The sequence below is a fragment of the Mixophyes fleayi genome, chromosome 2, assembly GCF_038048845.1.
Source record: "Mixophyes fleayi isolate aMixFle1 chromosome 2, aMixFle1.hap1, whole genome shotgun sequence".
Lineage (NCBI taxonomy): Eukaryota > Metazoa > Chordata > Amphibia > Anura > Limnodynastidae > Mixophyes > Mixophyes fleayi.
Genome location: NC_134403.1, coordinates 373,267,116 through 373,285,884, shown reverse-complemented (window position 1 = coordinate 373,285,884; position 18,769 = coordinate 373,267,116). Strand labels below are relative to the sequence as shown.

Below are 18,769 nucleotides of genomic sequence, written 5' to 3'. Positions count from 1 at the left end.
ATCTCTTTCTCTCCAACCAACCCTGACATTAGATAGCAAACACATTTAATATATCAACCTATTTCCCTCCCTCCAAAGAGCTTCAGCAATAATTTAAATAGTATTTATGTTTAATAAATATAACCATTTCCCACAACAATCACAGGCATTAAATAATACATTATCTCATTTAATAAATAGATCTCATTCTCCACAAACAGCCCACAATCAATAAATAAATAGCTTCCAAACCACCACAGTATTAAATTAAAGGTCCAATTACTCCATGTTAAATTCATATTAAATTAAATTGCCCCACCATCACCCCACAAATAAAATAGCACCCAATAATTAGCCCCCACCTGCACTCCTCAATTAAATTAATAGCCCACCCCCCACATTATATTAAGAACCCCCCCTCACACACACTACACTCCTACACACACACACAATACATTCATACACTGTCCCCCCTGACACACTCACATTATATTAATATACTATTACTGTCGAAGTCAGCAAATTGGATAAAGTCATTTCAATTAATATCGAGCAAACTTGGTTGTCTTTGTCCGAAAATATGCGTAGAGCACGCTATGGCGTGGAAGGGCGTATCCAGCCGCAACACATGGCAATAACAGTTTTACACTTTTATGTACATTCGCACATACACACACGTTTGTAAATAGTACACTTTAATTGTAGTTGCAACACATAGTTATTTATGTCGAAATATAGTAGTGTTTATGTGTAATATTATAAGTTATATGCATATTAGTAATACATATGGTACAGGTTAAAGGAAAGGTGCCATGGTATAATATTAATCCCCTTTACTTCAGCAGCTGTCCGGTGCATTCGGCGAAGAGATCGCACATTGCATACTCTAGTTATTGATGTTAGGGAATAAACCTTTAATATATGATGCAAACTATAATATGCTAATGGACTGGTTGTAACTGGAGTTTTGGCAGGAAGAACAAAGCACATCCCCTGGAAAGATGACCTCCACCTTTGGATTCCTTAGACTGAACCAGCCTATGATCTACAACCCCCTGTACCTTCCTTAAACCTGGACCAATAGAAGCAAGCCACACCATCAGCATTGTTTTACTGTATTTCTGTTTGCATATAAGCAAGAGCTTTTCATACAGTGATCAGACATCTTGTCCACAGACTTCAGGACTGAATGACTGTTCGCTGGATCCAGAGCCCCTGCGATAAGTAACGGCTGTACTTACTATTATTTTGCTTGAATTATTCTGCTACTTACCAGGCTCAATCCGTGCACACTGTCAGTTTCTTCACACATGGGACAGCACCTGTCATGTGGTGCGCGTCCCATGGAACACAAATAGAGGAGCGCCGCGTGCGTACACATAGCGGGAGGGAGGAGGGATGGATCCTTAGGATCCGCGGCCAATTGAAGAAGGTGGCTGGTCCCGGGGGAGGGGCCAGCCACCAAGTACAGACTATAGGGACCTGACGGGCCAAAATAACCTTTTTTTATCCGGCCCAGGGGCATGTGCCCCCGGTCCAGCCCGCCCCTGGCTCCGAGCTGATGTTAGGGAAGGACGGAGGTATTATAATAAAGAAGACATATTATACACAGCAAGGAGGATACATAATAATATGGTGGGTGGGAAGGAAGAGGGTTTGCAGTAGACCGTACAGTAAGCAGGATGCACAGGTAGGTAGAGTGAGCTGTGACAATAGGATGCCCACTAAGTAAGGGGGCATTAATAGGGGGGACTATAATTAAGGTGTAAAGTGAAAGTAAATGAAGGTGCAATATGAATAAATAATATTAGTAGTGTATACATTATGTAGGGTGTATAGTAAACAGAATGTAAAGTGAAACATGTACAGTAAATTAGGTGCTATATGACTAAACAATAAATAATAGGGCGTATAGTAAGTTAGGGGGTAACAGGAATAGGCTGCATAGTAAGTTGAGGTGTACAGTAAGTTAGGCAGTAACAGGAATAGGCTGCATAGTAAGTTGGGGGGGTGCAGTAAGTTAGGGGGTAACAGGAATAGGCTGCATAGTAAGTTGAGGGGTGCAGTAAGTTAGGGGGTAACAGGAATAGGCTGCATAGTAAGTTGAGGTGTACAGTAAGTTAGGGGGTAACAGGAATAGGCTGCATAGTAAGTTGGGGTGTACAGTAAGTTAGGGGGTAACAGGAATAGGCTGCATAGTAAGTTGGGGGGGTGCAGTAAGTTAGGGGGTAACAGGAATAGGCTGCATAGTAAGTTGGGGTGTACAGTAAGTTAGGGGGTAACAGGAATAGGCTGCATAGTAAGTTGGGGTGTACAGTAAGTTAGGGGGTAACAGGAATAGGCTGCATAGTAAGTTGGGGGGTACAGTAAGTTAGGGGGTAACAGGAATAGGCTGCATAGTAAGTTGGGGTGTACAGTAAGTTAGGGGGTAACAGAAATAGGCTGCATAGTAAGTTGGGGTGTACAGTAAGTTAGGGGGTAACAGGAATAGGCTGCATAGTAAGTTGGGGTGTACAGTAAGTTAGGGGGTAACAGGAATAGGCTGCATAGGAAGTTGGGGTGTACAGTAAGTTAGGGGGTAACAGGAATAGGCTGCATAGTAAGTTGGGGGGTGCAGTAAGTTAGGGGGTAACAGGAATAGGCTGCATAGTAAGTTGGGGGGTTTAGTAAGTTAGGGGGTAACAAGAATAGGCTACATAGTAAGTTGGGGGGTGCAGTAAGTTAGGGGGTAACAGGAATAGGATGCATAGTAAGTTGGGGGGGTGCAGTAAGTTATGGGGTAACAGGAATAGGCTGCATAGTTAGTTGGGGGGTGCAGTAAGTTAGGGGGTAACAGGAATAGGCTGCATAGTAAGTTGGGGGGTGCAGTAAGTTAGGAGGTAACAGGAATAGGCTGCATAGTAAGTTGGGGGTGCAGTAAGTTAGGGGGTAACAGGAATAGGCTGCATAGTAAGTTGGGGGGTGCAGTAAGTTAGGAGGTAACAGGAATAGGCTGCATAGTAAGTTGGGGGGTGCAGTAAGTTAGGAGGTAACAGGAATAGGCTGCATAGTAAGTTGGGGGGTGCAGTAAGTTAGGGGGTAACAGGAATAGGCTACATAGTAAGTTGGGGGTGCAGTAAGTTAGGGGGTAACAGGAATAGGCTGCATAGTAAGTTGGGGGGTGCAGTAAGTTAGGAGGTAACAGGAATAGGCTGCATAGTAAGTTGGGGGGTGCAGTAAGTTAGGGGGTAACAGGAATAGGCTGCATAGTAAGTTGGGGGGTGCAGTAAGTTAGGGGGTAACAGGAATAGGCTGCATAGTAAGTTGGGGGTGCAGTAAGTTAGGAGGTAAAAGGAATAGGCTGCATAGTAAGTTGGGGGGTGCAGTAAGTTAGGGGGTAACAGGAATAGGCTGCATAGTAAGTTGGGGGGTGCAGTAAGTTAGGAGGTAACAGGAATAGGCTGCATAGTAAGTTGGGGGTGCAGTAAGTTAGGGGGTAACAGGAATAGGCTGCATAGTAAGTTGGGGGTGCAGTAAGTTAGGAGGTAACAGGAATAGGCTGTATAGTAAGTTGGGGGTGCAGTACATCGTATACTACTAGTTACCAGATACTCATAGATGAGTTTCAGGTGAGGATTCATCCAATGTACTTTGTATGAGGGGAAATTCACACATTAATCTACACCCATCTGCAGGAACAATGCTTTGGGTTTATCCCGTCGTGGCGCCGCCCCCCCTCACTTACTGAATAATGGTACGGTCCGCAATATATAACTACAGACTCCGCTGAGCAGCTGATACATTAGAGGACTCGGACTGATCCAATCATGCCTATGGTCGGGGGTCTCGGAGCTGTTAAACCTGCGGACGATGCAGTAAAATGTATATGTGCCAAGGTTAGTGAGCCGCTAGGGGGCGCTGCAGTGAGGGGCAACTAATGTTCTGGGGGGAGATGGAGTTATGTGTCTGACGATCTATCTGTGACTCTGTGTATAATATGTTACTTCTCTGCTCCATCAGTTATGTAATAATTATATTACTGACCTCTCTTTACTAGCTCTATCTTTATGTAATCTGCCCTCTCTGGCTGCCCCTCCTGGTTATATCCCACTCCCCAAGATAAGTAAAGTTTTAGCAGAAACAAACTTAATACATGACCAATGGAATATTAAATAAATTGTATTACCAGGAAAATGATAGGTGATGCTTGTTATACCCCCTCCCCCCACCTCCTCACTGGTGTAGCTGCACCATGTAATGCACATATAGTGCTGGTGAGTATGATACATAGTCAGACCTAGAGCCAAAAATATCTATATGTACTGCAAAGAGCCAACTTTACCTTTCATATGTTTGTACATAGATCCAGTATAAGTGTGTGTGTTTGTGCGCGCGTACATATCCTAAACCCAAATATTGAACATATAACTTGAGAGAAAATATCTAACAGTGCCAAAAATGTTCAGAATAATCATGAAACCAGCACGTCGCTACATGCCCATCAGACCTCCACCTCTGCCACCAGACTTCACCACATGCCCATTACATGCCATCACACCTTCCCTCATGCCCATTAGATCTACACAAATTCCCCATATAAGCCATCAGATGTCTACATATGCCCCTTAAATGCCCATTAACCTCACCACATGCCAACAGACCTACACACATTCCGTCAGATCTTCCCAAATGACGTTGCACTTCTCTACATGCCCATCAGCCTCTTCACATGCCATCAGATCTCATGTGCCCCTTACTTGCCCGCACAGAGGAAGGAAGAGCATACTCCACCATTAAATCTACACCCATCCGCAGGAGCTATGCTCAGCTTCTCCTGCTGAGGCATGCCCACCTCACCTACTGAATAATGGTATGCCCCGCAGTATATAACAGGTGCAGTAGTGGACGTGGGATACATTAGTTTAGGACACGGACTGATCCAATCGTGGCTATGGTTGGGGGGTCTCGGAGACGTTCAGCCTGCACACAGTGAAGTACAATCTATATGTGACCAGGTGAGGGAGGCGCTGAAGTGCGGGAACCTGACAGTGTGCGGGATACATTGTATCTATCTGTGACTGTATAATATCCACCTGTTATGTTATAAGCTGCTCCCTCTCCCCCATCAGGTATGTGCTCATCCTGGCACTTGTTCTGTTAGTAGTTTAGATGAGAGATAAGGAGGTGTACTAAAAGTAACTACCACTCCAGTCTGCTTAAAGGAATGCCAAATTACTACTATGACAGCAAATTGAAACTTTATGTATATATTAATAAATCTTATACTTCTGAATTATATCTTCCACAAACTTAGTAATAAGATACTTGGTCATGTTTTACATGTGGAATGACGGCCGCTTACTATGGAGTGACGGCTGTTTTATACCCCATGTCAATACAGAAATATCAGTAACATGTTGCATTCGCTCATAAAACCACTTTTCTTTCTCCCAGATCCCCTAATACCACACACTAAACCCTTTGTATCTGTGCTGCCCCCACCTGTACCCCACTACACAAGTGATTATGTGGAATGATGGATGACTATGGAATGACAGCTGCTTTAAATGCTTTTTGATTGGCACAGGAATATATTGGAGACAATGGTCAAAACGGTAAAAGGAATAAATTATAAAGAAGTGCAGGTACACGCACAGGTTTGGATAAGATCCATTATATAAGAAGAGTTATAGTTTTCAGCAAACCACAAATGGTCAATGTCCAGAAGAAGGCCATCCGGGTTATGGTTAGATCCAAACGAAAAAGGTTAAGACCAGCAACAATCCATGGAACAGTCAGTCAGGCAAAGGTCAGAACTGGCAGCGTATAAAACCAATAATTGTCCATGAAAAAGACCATGGGGTCGAAACGCGTCGGTGCAGGTGTATCCAGTCTGCAGATGGATGTTCATCTTCTTCTGCTGTTAACATCAGACTTGGCTGAATGATCGCAGTTTGTCCGGACCATCTAAAGATTTCTTTGTCTGCTCTCATTTGTACATAAGTCTGATAGGAGTTATTTGGACTCTGTTGTTTTATTGGAATTGAATTTTAAAGATGATTAAATAAATGTTTTATCTTCACCGTTTGGTATCGGCATGAAATAAACATTTGAGGCTTATTCAAGAATATATCCTGTAAGGGAAACACCAAAGGGAGCTCTACTATCAGAAAGTGATACCGATATATGTTTAAGACATCCTAACATAATATACATATATTTTAATTTCTAGTTGGAACTGCATTTGTAAGCGAGGAGTAGATACCCGCTGAAGAATCAGAAAAATATAATTCCTTGAGTAATGAACAGCTTATGAATTTCTATGAAAAACTATTGCATTCCACCTTTTTAGAGAAGAGATATTTGAGTATAATTATAAAAATAATTTTTGAGTATATCACGTGCACAAAATTGTTTTTATATATAACAAGTTTGAGATCAAACAGCGCTGGGTAATATCATATTTTTGTTACACAATTCCATAGTAATCGTCCGTTATTCCACATCGTGACACTTGTGTCGTGGGGTACAGGTATGGGGGAGCGCATATACAAAGGGATTAGTGTGTGGGGTTAGGGATTCTGGTAGAAATAAGTGATTTTATGAGGGAAATGCAAGTTTTTTACTGATATTTCTGTATTGACATGGGGTATAAAACAGCTGTCATTCAATAGTAATTGGCCGTCATTCCACATAAAAAAATGACCAAATATCATAGCAACAAGTGTGTGGAAGATATAATTCAGAAGGGAACATTTATATATATCTTATGAAATCTTACAATCTGCTTTCATTATAGTCATTATATGTCTGGAGAAAGGGACCCTCTTCAGACAAAGATGCTTTTTTGTTCTGTAACCTGCCCTCTCTGGCCGTGCCCCTTCTGGTTATATCGCACTCCCCAAGATAAGGACACTACACGGCCATGGGACCATCAGCTACATTGTATTACCATGATAATAACCCAGCATAGGAGCCAAGTTTTTATAATGTGACTGAACAATGCCATGCATAGACCTAAAGGGCATCAGAAATATTGGGGGTTCTTGAGTGCCCACAGATCTGGTGCCTGATACAGTATATAACACAAACCCATGATACCATCTCTATACTAGGACACTGTATGTTATATAGAAGTATATGGTGTCCTCTGGCTGGTTGGTATCTCTAGTTCCAGCTGTGGCTGCTGTTGTATTAGCCAATAGGAAGCATTCTGCACTGTGACTGGATAGAGCATCCTTATTATCAAGGATGATACAAGACTCCTGATTGGACAAATTAGACCATACCCTGATCTAATCAGACCAAAACCATCTTAGTTTTTTGCTCTCCCTCTTTCCTGGTGGCTGCACCTCCTTTGGCATCTACAGATTTCAACTAAATGAAACCAATCCCTGAGGAAGTGGCACTTCCTCAAATTGCTAGTTGGGCTCCTCCTAGTGGTGGGGTCTGGGACATCAGTGCCTGTTTCTCCCTCGCTGACAGCCCTGTACATGAGGCTGAGCCATATCATCCACTGAAGACTTAGTGAGCACCAGACCTCTGTACTGTCGCTGTGCGCCTGGCCGCCTCCTTTGGACAGGGCCATCCTAACAGCATTATGGGCCCCCGGCAAATACTGCACTGGGGCCCTACCTACACAACCACTCGCAGGAATAAAAAATGTAAATTCTCGCTAAAATTAAGCTTATAGTTATTGGTTCCTCCAACAAGATCAGTGTTTAAATATTAAACATGCTGTAGAGCAGAGATTGATCCACACAAATATTATGGGCAATGCAACATGAGCCTTGAAGGTAAAAAGCAAGAAATTCTACCTAAATGTTTCAATAAGGAGTGTTTGAGGGTTCTGAATAAATCTCCTGGAAAAATATACTGAAAAGTTGGCAAGCCTTTGGGGCTCATATGCTCCTGGGGCCCCCGGGCAACTGCCCAGTGTGCCCATGTCTTAAGACGGCTCTGCCTTTGGACCCTGGTCTGATAACCTTGTTGTCTCCTGTTCTCCTCAGATGAAAAAGAAGGTGGAGGAGAAGACTGGGAGATCCTTCAGCACTTTTGATGCTGTTGAATACAAGATTCAAACTGTTGCTGGGAAAAATTACTTCATTAAGGTAACGAGTGGAGATCTGTACATTAATAGACTGCTAATGAACTACTATGCTAATTTGTATTTCTTTAAATTGTGGATGTTTTTATGGCTCTATACACTAGTATTAGTTCAGACACTTAACATTTGTCAAACTATAGAATATGACTGTAGGTAATATTATGATTCAAATGCTGAACTCTCATAGAGGACTAATCTAATTCAATAAGGATAACAGGAGATTTGTGTCTAAATGCCTCTCAAGCAGCCTCTGCTGCCAGTTCATACAAATAATAAATATGAACTCTACAAAACACATTAAACATACACTGATCAGCTACAACATAAACCCACTGACCAGTGCAGTGAATAACACTGATTATCTGGTCACAATGACACCTGTCAGGGGAGGGATATATTAGGGAACAAGTGAAGTCAGTTCTTGAAGTTGATGTGTTGGAAGCAGGAAAGATGAATAAGCGTAAGGGACTGAGTGAGTTTGACAAGGGCCAAATAGTGATGGGTAGACTGGGTCAGAGCATCCCCAACACGGCCGGTCTTGTGGGTTGTTCCCGGTATGCAGTGGTTAGTACCTACCGAATGTGGTCCAAGGACAGACAACCAGTGACTGTCATGGGTGCTGAAGGCTCATTGATGTGTGTGGGGAGTGAAGCCCGTCTGGTCCAATCCCACAGAAGAGCTCCTGTATCACAAACCGGTGGTAGTCAGCATATCGATGCTGGGAACCACGACAATACTTGCCCCGACATGATGACTCGGAAGGGCTCCTTTCTGACGAAGATTGATGACGACTGCTGTGGAAATCGACTGCAACCAATCGCAATGAATGAACAATCCGCCGCAACTTGATGACGTCCCTTATATCCGTAAGTCGCGGCAGATTGTTCATTCATCAGGATTGGTTGCGGTCGCTTCCCACATCAATCCTCGTCAGAAAGGAGCCCTTCGGAGTCATCATGTCGGTATAAGTGTTGTCGGATTATTCAGTGTAATTATAACGTACCAACCCGCGCAAACTGCTGAGAAGGCTCCTTCTGGCTTTGATATAAAGGTGTCAGATCACACAGAGCATCGCAGCTGCTGTCTAGGAACGGGTGACAGTGTCATAGCTATTTATTTGTTAAGCATAAACATTACTAATCAATACTTGGGTTTGTACATTATAGCAGTTGTACCTAATAGATTAATATGACCCTTTTTGCTTCACACTACATGTTTATATCAGAAATTGTGTATAGTAAAAAAAAAAAAATATATATATATATATATATATATTTTACACAATCGTTCTGTTATGCTCGTATTGTCTCCCTCAGATCCATGCAGGAAGTGAGCAGTACATACATATTTGCGTCTACGAACCGCTCCCCAGTGCTGATCAGGAGATGAGCCTCACGGACGTCCAGCTGGACAAAACCAAAGAGGATGAGATCAAACACTTTTAATCCAGTGACTGGACCCCCCCCCCTGCAGGGTCTAACAAACTTAACATAATAAAATGAGTTTTACAGTGTTACAGCTTCTGAGTATTCATTGAGTTTTATACAGACTATTGGTTTTATTTACTAAACAGTGCTACTTGTAAAGAGCAAGTGACATTAATGTAGATATCAGTAACACAAGATTGTGTTACTGAGCTGAATGATATACATGTACTAACGAGTGTTTATTCTAATAAAACATACCCACCGTGGTCTCGGTCCTCAGCAGCAGGCTCTCATGTTAGGAGGGGATTCCCTGAGCAGGCAGAGTGTGAATGACAATTTGGCAGACTTGCTTCCAGAAATTCACACTGGGGATTGGTGAAATCATACACAGGGGTGGGACAAGTGACCTCACAGCAGCTGAAATGACTGCAGTCTTGTTAACATTGTCTTAAAGATAAAGTTTTGTTTTTCGTATTATAGCGCTACCGCTCCCAGTCAATGCCAGCACAAACTATTAAATTTGGTATAATTCATGACAAGTAAATATATATAATTTACTTGTGTTTTTTTTTTTTTTTTTTTTTTTTAACACATTTTGAACTTTCAGAACTCAAACAATTGTTCCTGAGTGGCGCTGTAGGATATTTAGCAATGCTCTTCTCTCTAATGAGGAAACCGTACCATTTTAGAGGCTTGATCTATGCCCACACATAGGGCGTATTGTGTGAATTAAAAGATGACTAGGGAGCCAAAGCCATTGTCTAGACACATTTTCCAGGAATATGATGCAAACATAAACTTCCATTCTGTGGTAACAACTTGACAATAAAAGTCACTGATATGGGCTAGTACACAGGGGTGTTAGGAAACTATACCTAGGCGTATACAGAAGGTGCTTAATAGGGTGTGCACCCAAGGAATACATTTTATTTAAAAAAAAAAAAAAATACCATATGTCTACCAATCACTAACCCCCTTATTCTCAACTGTAAAACACCTTATTCGCCTACTTTCTTTATAATTCTTCATTTAATCCTTCTCATAATTGTTCATCTGAGGGAACAGATCAGATTGCTTCTGAGCTGTAAATTTGGGGTGCTGGGCTGTATGTACAGCATTCTGGGCAGTCAACTGGCATCAGATGCGAAGGTATCACTACTTCAGTATTTAAACAAATTACATAAAAATAAAAGTGAGAAGAGGGCAGAGCCGGAGATTAAGATGTGCAAGAAAATTTGTTTTAGATTATTTTGTAGACTATCCATGTTAAAGAGCATTTACAGGCTCTAAGTCTATATAATCATACAACACAGTATCCGCATGTAAACCAGAAGGATAGCCGGCTTTTCATCTGTGGTTCTAATAGGGTCTTACACAAGGATGTTAACATTTGCATTAAATGAATGTTATATTAAAAATAATGGTTTCATAATTGTCTGATAGATTAAGGTTTGGTTTAGAGGCAGGAGGAGATGATTGCAATGTTTAAGTTACATCTTTCTGCATCCAGAGCACAGTCCCTCACTCCCTCTATTAGTCTATAGTGTCCCTCTTTTTATCACTGGTACATATAACAGGTCTGTATAAAAACATCAACTGGCTCTAAAAAAAAAAAACAAATGTATCTGATCCCTAAATATAATGACTTCCCCTCTATGTATAACTTATATCATATCATATACAGCGCCCAGTGACACCAGGAGAACACTGACCACTGTCAGGACATTCACTGACTGCTGATACTTTGTATCAGTTTCTGGAATTCCAGGTGTCTGATACCACGTGACTGAGGCGGATTATACCACTGGGCTGGGGATAGGGGGTCGGACACAGACACGGGCCGGGGTGTGAGGTGTGTGCGGGGATTACACCACATCTGCAGGGATGAGAAGATCACCAGACATCGCTGTACGGCCGCGGTGTGAGCAGGAAGTAACACGCCCCCCCCCAGGGGGGGGAGATGGTTTATCCCGAGGGTATAAGTACAGGCGGGGCCGCAGGCTGCTGACACTGAGTACTGAGATCATCATGGCGATGTGTGGGGGGATCGGGAAATCCAAACCTGCTGATCCGGAGGTGCAGAGAGTCTGTGACCAGGTAACATTGCTGTATTATATCTGTAATATGTTCCTGTATGATACACACCTGTTATATACAGAATATTATATTATATTACCTTAGTGTCACCAGGTAACACTGCTGTATAATATCTGTGATGTACCAACTGCCTATATATATATATATATATATATATGTATAATTAGTGTGTGTGCTGCTAGTGTGTCCCCTGTGTGAAAACAGATGACCCCTCTGAACTATCTACCCCGCTTTTATATTCCAGCTCCCAGTTACCCCCTATAATTATATCTGCAGCTCTATTATATCTAATATCTCAGATTATTCCTTGTGATTCCTAATTCTATCTACCCCTGTTACATACATACTATCTCCTACTATGTGTGACCAGGTGACTCCCCAATAACTGTCTATTTTATCAGACCACTCCTACGTGACCAGGAAACTCCCCTAAATGTATATAAACCTTCTATATACTGTATAATATTCCCTGTGAGAGTCCTGCAGGGGCTCTGTGACCAGGTGATATGTACTGTGTATATTATATATATCGTGCTGATTACTGGGCTCAGTATTTCTGGCATTACTGGTGTAATAAGTACTGTGTATCTAATAATGCTACTTGTGTGTAATGAAGAGGTGCAATAATTGGGGATATAGAGCACCCTGGGGTGCAGCTGCAGACAGCAGGGCTGGGGCTGGGTGTCTGCACATGAAACAAATCATCTGAGCCGGTGACTCATCTGCATACAATGCAGTCATGTGATCCTCAGTCATGTGACCCAGGCACCTTCTACAGAGATGAGTAACCAGAGCCCAGTACTCCAAGTCATCAGTTATAATGGACCACTCCCCATGCAGTGAGTTTGGGCTGCAGATCCAGCACTGACACCCTCTCCCTCCTCTGCTGGTCGGGGCAAATCCCTGTCTGACAATACAACATGGGCCCCACAGACCATCACTTGCTTGTTCTATCGCAGCAATCATCAACATTTATATAGCACCAACAGATTCCGTAGCACTTTACATTAGGGAACAAACAGTAATAAAACAATACTAGGTGATACATATAGAGGTAAGAGGGCCTTGCTTGCAAGCTTACAATCTATGGAACAAATCGCTCAGCGTTTCCCGTATTGTACTCTGGGACACTGCACTGCTTGGTCCAGTCTGAGCCACCTGTACACACAACAGAGCCCGGGGTATATCTGTCGGCTAACACGGAATAAGCAATTTGCTCATTGCATGTGTAAGTACACTGGGGGTGCTAAAAGGGGGGGGGGCCCATGCACACTGCCGGGGCCCCCTGCACTCACTGAATTCTACTTGTACATAAAATGCAGGAAGCTCAGTTACACACGTTCAAAAATATGGTAAGGTGCTCCTGCAACTAGTGGCGTGTGTGTGTATATATATATATATATATATATATGTATATGTATAGATAGATTTCTGACTTGTGCATTGTTTCCTAGGTGAAGCCGGAGGTAGAAGAGAAAGAAGGAAGAACATTCAGCACTTTTAATGTGGTTGTATACAAGTCTCAGGTCGTCAGTGGGACAAACCTGTTTGTTAAGGTAATTACTCCGCAGGTCTAGCTGCGGTCTATGGCCGGATGTATATAAAGTCTCCTAGTACATAGTAAATGTGTCTGTGCCGCCGGCAGGAGCCGCCAATACATTTAGAGACCAACTTGGTAGTAATATAGGTAACGCCGTACCCGCTATTTATAATGCACCTGTCTCCTAGTGAGATCATATTGATGGTAATGCAGCCTCTTAATTTTATAGGAGGGAATGGTCTTCGGGCCCACCACCTCCTCCACAAGGCTCCCGCGGGCCCCTTCCCCTGAGGCCGAAGTCCGTATTATAACCTCCTTGTAGGGTGAATGTATATCTTACAGTGAGACCGTGAGGGGGCTGTGCCCAGAGGCATTGTGGGATATGGCATCAGGTGGTGGCATTTAAAATCCATTATAATGCTGGTTCCTTGAGTACTTTCCTGACGTCTTACAATACACCGTAGTTACCCGTTACTGAGTCTTGGTGGAAATAACCTTCTACACCAGTTACAGATGACAGATCTTAACCCCTTCATGACTGGAGAGATTCATAACTCTGTGACTGGGGAACATGGACAGTTTTACTTTTCTTTTACACTGAGAATAACCTAATTACTTTGTTTACCTAACTAAGGCTGTGCCTGTAACTGACTGGGACACAGTGATTTACTTGGCATAGTGAGACAAATAACTATTTAGATTTGCAGGGAGATCAGACGATGGATCCTGATTTTTACCAGCAGACAAACTGACAGTCACTGGGTCTGAGGTTGTTTCCTCTTCCTGTTTTATAACCCTCTTCTAGGCCCTATAATGCTGTCACACGTTCCATAATCACAGCTGGGACTGATGAGTGATTCGTTTTCTAATTTTGGTAGATTTTTCTCTAAACTGAAACTACAAAATGCCCAATAGACCTGTTATCTGGAGACCAAAGTGGGTAAAACAAATATATCCATCTACCCTGTCTAACAGACACGGCAAATCTGTCATTTGTGTTGTGTTTCTGGTCATCAAGGGGTTAAGACTCGTCCTGCAGATTTCTGTTCACTCATTTTGAACCAAAAAATTGAGGATTTTATTTTTTTCACCTAGTTCTGTATGTGACCCTCTAATATCTTGATCCATAGGGTCCTGTGTAATGAATCTCCTTGGCTGGGGGGGGTCTTCCACTTACTGATTAGGAGAGTTATAGAAGCTTTTACTATAAGGTCGTATTTTTTATTTTTTGTCTTAGGTCCAAGTGGGAGATGCTGAGTTCTACCATCTCCGTATACACAAAGCTCTCCCTCATGAGCAAGGGAAGCTGACGCTGAGCGGCTGCCAGGGTGGGAAGACCAAGGAAGAGGAGGTTCTGTATTTCTGAGGACTGCGCGGTGGGAGGAGCCTCAACAACTCTGCTTCTATCTGTTTCTAACCTCTTACGGCCTATAACAGATGTTATAACCTGCAGTCTTCTAGAGAAATATAACGATGGATAGCCTGCAATGTGTTCTGGGACCAAGGACCTGAAACCAATATAAAAGTGTTTTATATTGGACTGTGTGATGCTTACTAGCTGCCCAGCAGGGCGTTGTCACCAGAAAGGTGAATGTTGCTGAATCAGCTCATTTATCCCCCAAGGAATCACTAGTTGAAAGTTTTATATGATCAGATATAATTGCAATGAAACCCTCTGATAATTGCCTTATTCCCTTATGGGAAGGTGCCATTCCTGGAATAAAGCTCTCTACAGAATGTGTTGGGCGTCTTTATTATGTAGGCTTGTTATGTTGCTGAGCAGGGTGTAGCTGTAGCCTGAAGCAGCAGAGTTGCAGTTTAATAGATATAATTGTAGTGTTGGCAGCTATACCCTCTGTCTGCCTGCAGGGGGTGTACCGTGTACTGGGCTGCATGCGATAAAGTCTACACTGCCACCTGCTGGTAACACCAGGCATCACCAGTACGGAGAGGTAACACAAAGATGTTGTACACACTTTCTGTAAACACTGATCCCTACATTTCAGACATTTGCTGCAGAGCTTTGGGGAACAGGGAACAGCACCCCAAGAAGTGTGTTGTGCAATGTTTTATGTTTTTTTTTTTATGAGAACCTGCCTGTACCATGTCCTCTGGGGATCTGTTCCTGCTGTCATTACTAATTGCAGATAAGATTTCTCTCCAACCCCACTTTCCCTTTTAAATGCTGCTTAAGGGGTACAGGACCCAGATAGCAGAAATATTCAGCTGGTTCATGAAACCCCCTTAATAAATTGAGACTTGGGGTTAGATTAACTAAGCTGCGCGTTTGAAAAACTAGGGATGTTGCCTATAGCAACCAATTAGATTCTGGCTTTCATTTATTTAGTACTTTCTACAAAATGACAGCTAGAATCTGATTGGTTGCTATAGGCAACGTCCCCACTTTTTCAAAACCGCAGCTTAAGCAAATCTAGCCCTTGGTCTGTTCTGATATCCAGGCTTCTGACTGACCTCGCATCACAGGGGACAGTCCGTATGGAAGATACCACTGTGGATCTGGGTAGAGACTAAACCATGGAGACGCCGAGTGAGGGTCAAACCAGTTGGGAATTATGTAAGAATTGGGAACCACCACGTTCTATCCTCCGATGTATCCACTGTCTTCACATTACCTTTCCTGGAGATGTCAGACCTACCCACGACCTGAGGTCTCGACAATCTGACACTACAAGTCCCAGCATGCTTTACTAGTTATTGGATGACAAAGCCTGCTGGAGCTTGTAGTTTCACAACCCCTGGAGAACCGCGGGATGCACCACGTTACCCAGACGGCAAAGCAAGAGCTCACTGTTACCGTTGTAGGATTATCAGTTCCATTTTTATCTGTCTATATTTCAACTGATCTTGTTTCCAGAGTCTAATCGGGTTTTAGAACAGAGACGAATGTCAAGAAATGTTGTTGAAGTGACTGAAGGATCCGAGTAAAAGTGTGATATATATTAATAAAAACATGATAAAACTAGAATTTCTGCTACAACTATATCAATATCTCTAAAAGACGGCAGCTGTTGTATTATCACTAAACTGTAAATAACGAGTATTTTAAGATAAAAACCTGTAAGTTCATCTTAAATTGAGCCCGACATTTACATGATTGGAAATAACAGGAGCTGATATCAGGGAAGGACGGAGGTATTTTAGTAAAGACAAATCATTCTCTCTTTGACGTAAAGTGTTTCTAAAACTTGCCCAGTAAGGAGTATGCAGAATATTATTGTGGGTGGGAATAGGGTGTATAGTAAGTTGGGGGGTGCAGTAAGTTAGGGGGTAACAGGAATAGGCTGCATAGTAAGTTGGGGTGCAGTAAGTTAGGGGGTAATGGGTATAGGCTGCATAGTAAGTTGGGGGGTGCAGTTAGAGGGTAACGGGAATAGGCTGCATAGTAAGTTAGAGGGTAACAGGAATAGGCTGCATAGTAAGTTGGGGTGCAGTAAGTTAGGGGGTAATGGGAATAGGCTGCATAGTAAGTTGGGGGGTGCAGTTAGAGGGTAACGGGAATAGGCTGCATAGTAAGTTGGGGTGTACAGTAAGTTAGGGGGTAACGGGAATAGGCTGCATAGTAAGTTGGGGGGTGCAGTAAGTTGGGGGGTAACGGGAATAGGCTGCATAGTAAGTTGGGGGGTGCAGTAAGTAAGGAGGTAACAGGAATAGGCTGCATAGTAAGTTGGGGGGGGGTGCAGTAAGTTAGAGGGTAATGGGAATAGGTGCATAGTAAGTTGGGGTGTACAGTAAGTTAGGGGGTAACGGGAATAGGTTGCATAGTAAGTTGGGGAGTGCAGTAAGTTAGGGGGTAACGGGAATAGGCTGCAAAGTAAGTTGGGGTGTACAGTAAGAGGGTAACGGAAATAGGCTGCATAGTAAGTTGGGGGGTGCAGTAAGTTAGGGGGTAACGGGAATAGGCTGCATAGTAAGTTGGGGTGTGCAGTAAGTTAGAGGGTAACGGGAATAGGCTGCATAGTAAGTTGGGGGGGTGCAGTAAGTTAGGGGGTAACGGGAATAGGCTGCATAGTAAGTTAGAGGGTAACAGGAACAGGCTGCATAGTAAGTTGGGGGGTGCAGTAAGTTAGAGGGTAACGGGAATAGGCTGCATAGTAAGTTGGGGGTGCAGTAAGTTAGGGAGTAACAGGAATAGGCTGCATAGAAAGATGGGGTGTGCAGTAAGTTAGGGGGTAACGGGAATAGGCTGCATAGTAAGTTGGGGTGTGGAGTAAGTTAGGGGGTAACAGGAATAGGCTGCATAGTAAGTTGGGGTGTACAGTAACTTAGGGGGTAACGGGAATAGGCTGCATAGTAAGTTGGGGTGTGCAGTAAGTTAGGGGGTAACAGGAATAGGCTGCATAGTAAGTTGGGGTGTGCAGTAAGTTAGGGGGTAACGGGAATAGGCTGCATAGTAAGTTGGGGTGTGCAGTAAGTTAGGGGGTAACAGGAATAGGCTGCATAGTAAGTTGGGGGGGTGCAGTAAGTTAGGGGGGAACGGGAATAGGCTGCATAGTAAGTTGGGGGGTGCAGTAAGTTAGGGGGTAACAGGAATAGGCTGCATAGTAAGTTGGGGGGGTGCAGTAAGTTAGGGGGGAATAGGCTGCATAGTAAGTTGGGGGGTGCAGTAAGTTAGGGGGTAACAGGAATAGGCTGCATAGTAAGTTGGGGGGTGCAGTAAGTTAGGGGGTAACAGGAATAGGCTGCATAGTAAGTTGGGGGTGCAGTAAGTTAGGGAGTAACAGGAATAGGCTGCATAGAAAGATGGGGTGTGCAGTAAGTTAAGGGGTAACGGGAATAGGCTGCATAGTAAGTTGGGGTGTGGAGTAAGTTAGGGGGTAACAGGAATAGGCTGCATAGTAAGTTGGGGTGTACAGTAACTTAGGAGGTAACAGGAATAGGCTGCATAGTAAGTTGGGGTGTACAGTAAGTTATGGGGTAACGGGAATAGGCTGCACAGTAAGTTGGGGGTGCAGTAAGTTAGGGGGTAACGGGAATAGGCTGCATAGTAAGTTGGGGGTGCAGTAAGTTAGGGGGTAACATGAATAGGCTGCTAGTAAGTTGGGGGGTGCAGTAAGTTAGGGGGTAACGGGAATAGGCTGCATAGTAAGTTGGGGGTGCAGTAAGTTAGGGGTAATGGGAATAGGCTGCATAGTAAGTTGGGGGGTGCAGTAAGTTAGGGGGTAACAGGAATAGGCTGCATAGGAAGTTGGGGGTGCAGTAAGTTAGGGGGTAACATGAATAGGCTGCATAGTAAGATGGGGTGTGCAGTAAGTAAGGGGGTAATGGGAATAGGCTGCATAGTAAGTTGGGGGTGCAGTGAGTTAGGGGGTAACAGGAATAGGCTGTATAGTAAGTTGGGGGGTGCAGTGAGTTAGGGGGTAACAGGAATAGGCTGCATAGTAAGTTGGGGTGTGCAGTAAGTTAGGGGGTAACGGGAATAGGCTGCATAGTAAGTTGGGGGGTGCAGTAAGTTAGGAGGTAACAGGAATAGGCTGCATAGTAAGTTGGGGGGTGCAGTAAGTTAGGGGGTACCAGGAATAGGCTGCATAGTAAGTTGGGGTGTACAGTAAGTTAGGGGGTAACGGGAATAGGCTGCATAGTAAGTTGGGGGTGCAGTGAGTTAGGGGGTAACAGGAATAG

General features: G+C 43.4%; 2 protein-coding genes across 3 annotated transcripts; both read left to right on the top strand.

The window, feature by feature from the left end:
• Positions 1–1,151: 1,151 nt before the first annotated feature.
• Positions 1,152–9,578, top strand: LOC142139645 (cystatin-A1-like). Of its 2 annotated transcripts, none has more exons than XM_075197440.1 (4): positions 1,152–1,203; positions 3,654–3,854; positions 7,968–8,069; positions 9,382–9,578. In XM_075197440.1, exons 2-4 carry the CDS (start codon positions 3,786–3,788, stop codon positions 9,508–9,510), a joined length of 300 nt encoding a protein of 99 aa, XP_075053541.1. In that variant the 5' UTR covers positions 1,152–1,203; positions 3,654–3,785; the 3' UTR covers positions 9,511–9,578. The 2 variants fall into 2 exon arrangements, with proteins under 2 accessions (XP_075053541.1, XP_075053542.1); XM_075197441.1 differs by having other exon boundaries at positions 1,195–1,212.
• Positions 9,579–11,424: 1,846 nt separating this feature from the next.
• Positions 11,425–14,866, top strand: LOC142139643 (cystatin-B-like). Its single transcript, XM_075197438.1, has 3 exons — positions 11,425–11,589; positions 13,044–13,145; positions 14,367–14,866. The coding sequence occupies exons 1-3, from the start codon at positions 11,521–11,523 to the stop codon at positions 14,493–14,495; spliced, it is 300 nt and encodes a 99-aa protein (XP_075053539.1). The 5' UTR covers positions 11,425–11,520; the 3' UTR covers positions 14,496–14,866.
• Positions 14,867–18,769: the final 3,903 nt, after the last annotated feature.